Genomic DNA, 7,693 nt, shown 5'->3' on the forward strand with positions numbered 1-7,693 from the left:
GTCTCACCAGGGCAGGCGGGGTGGCCGGGGCGGCCGAGGGCGCAGCCCCGGCCCGGGCTCGCGGGGAGTGCGTTTTCGCTATTATTTCAATTATTACAACTTCCTGAATAGGTTGAAGGTCATTCATAATTCACGCTTCTGTCATCTTTACACATGCCAAATGCAGTCTATTAAGCATAAATAAAATTTCAAGTGCCTGACCAGGAAAAGTAAACTGGGATTCATAACAATGAGGCCTTATTCATCCATTTAAAAGTAAATTGTGTGTGTTCCTTCTCTCTCTCTTTTTTTTTTTTTTTTTTTTTTTTTTTTTTTTTTTTTTTCCCTTCCCCTCCCCTTTCCCTTTACAGCTTTGCAGTTTGGGAGCTTTTATTTCTGCTCGGTAGCATAAATATATGACCTGCGGCGTAGGCAGGCACAGAGGGCTGATGAGTTAGGCCTCCCCCAACTTCTCCCCACCTCAGACCCCCTGAACTTTGCAAGTGTTTCCAGATCTGGATCCGATTTTGCTCTTCCTATATAAACTGCAGTCACACACCGCTGATCCCAGGGCATGTGAAATGCGCATCTGGACTTTGCTTTTATTTTTTTTCCCCCCCCACCCCGTCCCGGTGGTTTCTCTACCATGCAGCAGCTCTTCCTTTACTTTTCGAGGCAGACTGGTGCATGTTTGCGCGTCATGAGTGCAGGTTAACTCCCAAAAAGTCAGGCAACAAAATGGGCTTGGTAAGCTGAGGAGGTGATAGTCAGAAAATTAAAACCTTTCATTAGTTACGGTAGAGTCAGGGCTGCGTCCAAGAAATCTTCAAGCCTTGCAATTCGAAAGTCCATTTATTCTACGTCAGCGTGCCCCGATGCAAAAGGTACTGCCTGCGGTAGAGGTTGCTGTGATTGCAAACCAAGGGCAGCCTGGGGGGGCTGGGGGGTAATTTATGAGCTTTCCCATCTGGGGGCTCACAGGACCCCCACGCCGCCGCCTTGCCCTCGGTGGGCTGCTGCTGCCTAAAAACTCGGGCAGCGTGGTTCGTTTCCACAGTTAGCTTCTCCCTTTTTCTCAGACAGGATAATTCCGGGAGGTTTTAGGTGGAAGGAGTGAGAAAAAAGGTTTTCAAGTGAAGTAATAAGGACAGCTCTTAAAATCAGATTGAATTTACCTGGGCGATCATTTTGGTTTAAAGCTCAATATGTTTTATTTTAGATCCCCATTGGAACACAGTCCAGTATATAAACTGTTAGTGCAGGCGGGGAGGTTCTGTACACGCAGAAATTAAAAAAACTATTAATGAGAATTAAAATTAGGATTTTAATAACAGTAACGTCAGAATGCCAGAACTGGAAATCTGTCACTTGGACCTTGTTTTGGAGGGCGTTAGTGCCGAGATGCAAAATAAAGAAACATCACTCAACCCAAAACACGGAGTTTTGCTGGATGCTCTGTCTCGTCTCCCCGCTGAGGTACAGAGAGGCTGGCCAGGCAGTTTCTGATGGGTAGCTTGACCATCTCTGATATTTTCGAATACCAATGCAGACAGGACAATTGGCTGCAGAGTTTGTGCCCTGGTCAGGGATTTATCCCACAGCTGCAAGAAAGATGCTGCATCCTAGCAGGGCTTCCCCGAGAGAAGTGATGCACCCCAGCACAGCGCTTCGTGAACAAGACCCTCATTATGCCCGTGCACGGTCCATGTGTCCTCACTTTGTGACGAGAGGTGAAAAGGTCTATTGAAATACCTTTGATGGGACAGCACGAGCAGAGGAGGCAAAATACCAGAGAAGGCTTCGCTGTGATTTTTGTTTGCTCCTTGGTGCAGATGCAGCGCTGACCTTGGAGCTGAGTTTACCTGCCCATGCCACAAAACCTGGGAGCGCCGAGGCGAGTCCTGGGCAGAACTTTCCTGGGCAGAGCAGGAGCTTTGGTGTGGTCCCTCCGAGATGCTGGAGGTCCCACCTGGCCGCCCCCAGTCCAAGTGGGAGGCAGGTGCTGTTGCAGCAGGGAGGTTTGCAGAAGTCTCTCTGGTCAGCGTGCAATGCCACTCGCGTTATTTCCACCCAAAGCAAGCCAGCAACCAGGCTTACCATCCATGGATTGGACTGCAGCTTCCCTTTCGGATTTGTGGAGGCCGTTGTACTTCTGGAAGAAAAAAGTCCACTTTTCAATACATTTATCTTAATAAATGGAAAAACAAGCATCGCTTAAAGCAAATACCCACTGGATGCGGCGCTGACATCAGGTTTATTTGCAGGAGCTAAAAGCTGGCTCCACTTAAACGTGTTTTCGCCCTTGATCAAATGAGTTGTGTTGCCTCAGCCACGTCACTGGTGCACCGAAGCCCACGCAGCAGCCCCGCATCCTTCGGCACCCATGGACGGCATTGGCTCCGGAGGGGATTGTGGTGCCAGGCATTCGCCCGGCTGCATGAGGAGACACACATGAGACCCTGCCACGGCTCTCTCGGCCACTTATGCTCTCCAAAATACTTGGTGGAGTTGGGAAATCCCCTCAGCAAGGGGTAAAAATGGCAAGCCCAAGCAGACCCAGCTGATGGTTTGACCAGGATGGTGTAGAAGAAGAGAGAGATGCAGCCTGGGCAGATCAAGCTGCCCATAAACAGCTTCTCCTGGCTTTTATGGGGAAAATTGGCCATAAGCAGGGGATTGTGGCATGGGTACCTTGTGCCTGATGTGTTTTCCCAGCACTTCTGGCACCTGGAGAGGGGAGAGCGCCTGGGCCGTGGGCCCCGCTGGCCCTGTCAGCCTTCACCACCACTCCCCTGCACGCCTCCTCCAGAGCGGTTTTTGGGACAAGGCAAAGAAAAGAGAAGACAAATCTGAGGAAACGCATCTTATTTAGTTATTTTTAGGTATTTAGCCCACATCTGTGGGCAAAGGATGCTTGTGCAGTAAGAAACGATTAGGCTATACGGCCACCTCCTGGAGGACATCGGTATGTGCTCGGCTTCTGGGGCCACCCGATGGGTGACGGTCCACGTGCGACCGGGCAAGGAGAACACCCACGCATCTCTGGATACCTGTACCTGCCTTGTGACAGATGCATCTGTTTGACTTTAAACAGTGGAGGTGATTTTCTGCCTCTCTCCCAATGCTCTGAGTGTTCAGAGTTAAGAGTTTGAGAGCAAAACCTTTAAAAATACGTTAGTTTGAGAAAATGCAGAAGGCATTATTTTTGAGCCTAGGAAGTGTAGCTGTCGTGGTTTTGTTTCTTAAGGCCTGAGGAGGTTGCTGATATTTATTTGAGCTGCTTCGCGGAGCTTTTCAGTGCTCTTCACGTTTCCTGCAGAGACAGAAAGCAGCCTGATGGATTTAGGGAATTCCCTTTCAGCAGAGGCGCGCGGTGCCGGTGTGCGCTCGCTCTGGGTGCACAGGCCCCCGGGATCGTGGCCCCTTCGCCCTCCCGCAGGCTCCCACTTCCCCGATGGGCTCCTTCCCACCACCCGATGTCACCTGTACAGGGGGACCAGGTGCCACCGGCCGGGGTCACCACCAGCAGCGTTGGCTGCTCACGCTGCTGCTTCATCCTGGACTGCTTTTTCCTTGGATTCCAGTCTGGAGCTAAGGAATAGCCAGGCGTGCTGCTGGTTGTACAAGCCTCCCGCCTCACAGCTTTCTGGGCTGCGTGGGTGGTTGGAACGGGGGGTTGGATGCCTACGGTTTAATTGGCAGCATCTCCTCGGGTCTGCTTTAGCGCCTCTTTCCAGCCCAACAGGAGCTACCTCCTTACACGGATCGCTCAGGGATGCGTTTTATGGCTACTTTGTAGGTGGGCTTGGCATAACTAAGCATGCAAATTGCTGGTGATACTTGCAGTCATCACGCAACTCATTTTGCAGCAGAAGCTGTTGAAAGCAATCGTCCTTTTTATCCTCGCAGAGCCCAAAGCACCAACAGCTTTGGGGCTGGAAGGAGCAGACCTGCCGTAGTCAAAGTCATCAACCTCTCCAGCGGACGGCAGCCAGCACCCATGCCGGGGCAGGGTCTGGCCACGCGGTTTTGATCCTGTAATACTCACCAGCAGTGGTTCATGCCTCTTTGCCTGTTGTGGTAGTCACATTGCTTTCTCTTTTTTTTTTTTTTTTTTTTTTTTTTTTGCAGATATTCTACAGAGTGGTAGCAGATATTGAACCAGGAGAGGAGCTCTTACTGTTCATGAAGAGTGAAGATTATTCACATGAAACAATGGCTCCGGACATTCATGGTTAGCCACTTCTTATGGTCTCATCTAATAGAAAGTCTCATTGAAATGAAGCAAAAAATTAGGGAGATTTCTCCTCTGTTGGAATACTTTTGAAATCTGGGGTGGCTTCACAGCAGTCAGGGAGGAGAGCTGGGCCGCAGTTGTGTTTGTCTTAGAATCATAGAATCGTCTAGGTTGGAAAAGCCCTTTAAGATCATCACGTCCAACCGTTAACCTAACCCTGCCATCCCACCACTAAACCGTGTCTCTAAGCACCTCATCTAGCCTTCTTTTAAATACCTCCAGGGATGGGGACTCTTATTTCTGCCCTCCTGTTTCCCTGAAAGCTGCTCAGTGAATAAAGTAGTCTACTACCATCACAACTCCTTCAGTCCCTCTGAAGGGTGAGTCTGCTCTCCAAAGTGGTGCCAACGCTGGCATTGGGGGTTCTCTGCTTATTTTCTCCATTGCTCCAGCCTGGTCTAGCCAGGAGTGTAGCTTCATTCAGCGTTGCTGTATTTGAATGCAGCTGGATGTCGCTCCATTCGATGTTGCATTTGCTACCTGCTGATGTGGCGAGCTCTAGTTCGCGCAGTTGATATTTCTCAGCAGCACATCCCCACAACTCCTAATGTCTTTCAGGTTTTACCCTTGCTTACTTGAACCTCCCTGGCAGAAACAGAAGTCTGCAGGTATAACTGAGGGCAGTAATAAGGCTCAAGCCTGAAACTTGATCATTTTGTGGGTATTGCAAAAGGAGAACAAGAGTCCGTGTCCTTCTCTCTAGGCTGCGCTGCTCCTGCAGGCCCTGTGTGGACCCTGATTATAGGTTATTTTTTGTCACGGAGCCAAACAACCGTTTTTCTGTCATCTCGAAAAGAGAAAATCTCAGATTGTTAATGTTGCTGTTGCTTGTGAGAACAGTTGAGCCGTTCTTCCTCCTCGCACTCTTTCGTTACTCGCCCGACGCACAGATTCTGGGTTTGAAACTCCGGAGCTGTTGCTCAGATTTGCCCCCACCTCCAAAAGCTCCTTTTGCTCTGCTGCCCACCGGGCAGGGGGTTATACAGCCGCAGCAGGGACTGGCTATAGGGTATCCGCTTGATGCCTCCCAGGTTGCACTTTATGCCAATGTGGACATTGTACAAATTCTCAGGAATTCAGGGACAGTACAGAGGGGTTTTCCCAGGGTGGGAGGTACCAAGGGCTGCACTTTCTTACAGCTGCCTGTACATTTAAAGCAATATCTTTTGTTCTCTTTAAGAAAAAGGTGCAGATTATTCACACATTCTAATTTGGTTTCGTGTTTGGGGTTTTTTTTTCCATAGTGATAACTTTGCCAAAGGTGCCCCCGTTCAAGCATAGGTCCATGCCTAGTCCCTATGGTCAAGTAGCTATCCTATAAATGACACCAGAGGAAACGTCTGCAATGACACGCAGGAATATGTCCCACAGGGCTGATTTAGAAGCAGACTGAGCTAAAGGATTGCCCATGGGCAGCGGACACCAGGAGCCCTATGATGCTTTCTCTGGATCAACTCAACTGTCAATACGGAATCAACTACGTACATTCGGTTGGACTTGATGATCTTAAAGGTCTTTTCCAACCTAAACGATTCTAAATGATTCTATGATTTGAGTTTTCAGCCGGACTGCTCAGTGCCTTTCTGACTCAGAGCCCTTGGGCATTTATATCTGCAGGGCAGGTAACACCGCAACCAAACCAGGGCCTCTGGCTCCTTGTATCAACCATCAGGAGAAAATCCAGCAGAAAAAAATATCATGGCATGCTCTTCTCCAAGTTTGCTTTTTGGGATTTTCTTCAGCTAATCCGTTCTCTTGCAGAAATTACTAATTAACGGGATGCACTATTCACCCCAAAGTGACACTGTAGCGATTTTCTACACTCATTTTCAGTCAGAAACACACTGTGACCGATGTTATGGAATTTAAAGCAAGGCCCCCCATCTTCATTACCCCAAATTCACGTGTCTCTGACTTACTTTGAACAGGGCTGGGCGCTGCAGAAGGACTCTAATGGAAAAGAAGAGACTTTTAATTAAAAGTCTCTAAACACCCTTTTGGCTATTTTAGATGCTGATGTTCGTGGCTAAGTCAGTCTCCTTCATTCAGAAAGGCAGAGGCTGGCAGCCCCCCCCAAATATCCACCTCAGACCCTGTATATCCCCGTTCACGACAGTCTGTAACCACACTGACTTTTGTCCTAAGCCAGTGTTAGGGATCCCTCCTGGATGTCACCCAGGCAGCTAACAGGTTGTATTGCACTGCCATATACTGTAGAATTAAAGCATTATTATAACGCGTTATAAGGAGTCCTTGTTTCTTTTGAGGTTCTCCTCTTTTCCACTGAATAGCCATTTATTTACCCACACTGTCAGGGAACTCCTGATGGGGGGGTAAGTCAAAATGACTGAGAACTGATGCGGTCTCCCTGTGCCCGACCCCTTTGTCTTCCAGAGGAGCGCCAGTATCGCTGCGAGGACTGTGACCAGCTCTTTGAGTCCAAGGCTGAGCTTGTAGACCACCAGAAGTTCCCCTGCAGCACACCTCACTCCGCCTTCTCCATGGTGGAGGAGGACTTCCAGAAGAAGCTCGAGAATGAGAATGACCTTCGGGACGTGCATGAAATCCAGGAGTGTAAAGAGTGTGACCAAGTCTTCCCAGACTTACAAAGGTAGGAGTAGATGCTTAAAACATGATTGGATGAGGCAAATTCCCTGATGGCTTCAATCAGATCATGCAGGGCATCAGCCAGAGCAGAAGCTGATACCTTCATCTTCTATACAAACCAAAGATCAAGACGAATAAGACTTCTGTGCTGGTTGGTGGTTTATGGCATAGAAAGCGATGGAATCTCAGTAAATCAGAAATTTGGTCCTTGTACTGAAGTCCTTAGTGGGGACCTTAAATTAAGAACTGGATCTTCTGATAATCAGACCTGTAGCTGGCGTGAATTGGGCTGGTTGCAGTGAAATCAGAGGAGCGATTGTCGTTCAGATCGACTAAGGTCTGGGCTCCTTATTTTTAGTTAGAAATAACTTAGAACGTCTCTTGCATGGAGTTCACTGATGTTAGCAATTTTGTCTTTGCAAACAAGCCGTGCTAGTTAGAGGCAGGTTCTAGATGCTTATACATATGTCTGCTGATGTTAGCAATTTTGTCTTTGCAAACAAGCAAAGAACCTGCTAGAGGCAGGTTCTAGATGCTTATACATATGTCTAGATCCATACACATATGTATCTGGAATATGCATAGAATGTAAACAGAAAGTACAACTTTTATACAGTGAAGGTCTTTTACATATTTCCTGTCACTATAGTTTTTGTGGCTTCTTAAGTTACCGTATTGCGGTGCAGATTATGGCAAATCTTGCAAATTACTGAAAGATACTGAGAGTGCGCCGGAGCTTCTGCAGCACACACCTCGCAGAGTCACAGCTTAATGCTTTCAAGACGGGGGAAGGCTGACCTCAGCCAACAT

At 48.4% G+C, this 7,693-nt stretch overlaps 1 protein-coding gene across 5 annotated transcripts in view; it reads left to right on the forward strand.

The window, feature by feature from the left end:
- Nucleotides 1–7,693, forward strand: part of MECOM (MDS1 and EVI1 complex locus) — a 200,063-nt gene that overhangs the window by 158,994 nt on the left and 33,376 nt on the right. For 4 of the 5 annotated variants that reach the window (XM_009645775.2, XM_009645776.2, XM_009645777.2 and 1 more), the window contains exons 3-4: nucleotides 4,111–4,213; nucleotides 6,671–6,887. In XM_009645775.2, the coding sequence (XP_009644070.1) occupies nucleotides 4,165–4,213; nucleotides 6,671–6,887 (266 nt within the window). In that variant the 5' untranslated portion in view covers nucleotides 4,111–4,164. Of the gene's footprint in view, nucleotides 1–4,110; nucleotides 4,214–6,670; nucleotides 6,888–7,693 lie in introns of those variants that run through there. The other variant, XM_009645773.2, reaches the window with a different exon arrangement.

This window comes from Egretta garzetta, unplaced genomic scaffold, assembly GCF_000687185.1.
Source record: "Egretta garzetta isolate BGI_Z169 unplaced genomic scaffold, ASM68718v1 scaffold638, whole genome shotgun sequence".
Lineage (NCBI taxonomy): Eukaryota > Metazoa > Chordata > Aves > Pelecaniformes > Ardeidae > Egretta > Egretta garzetta.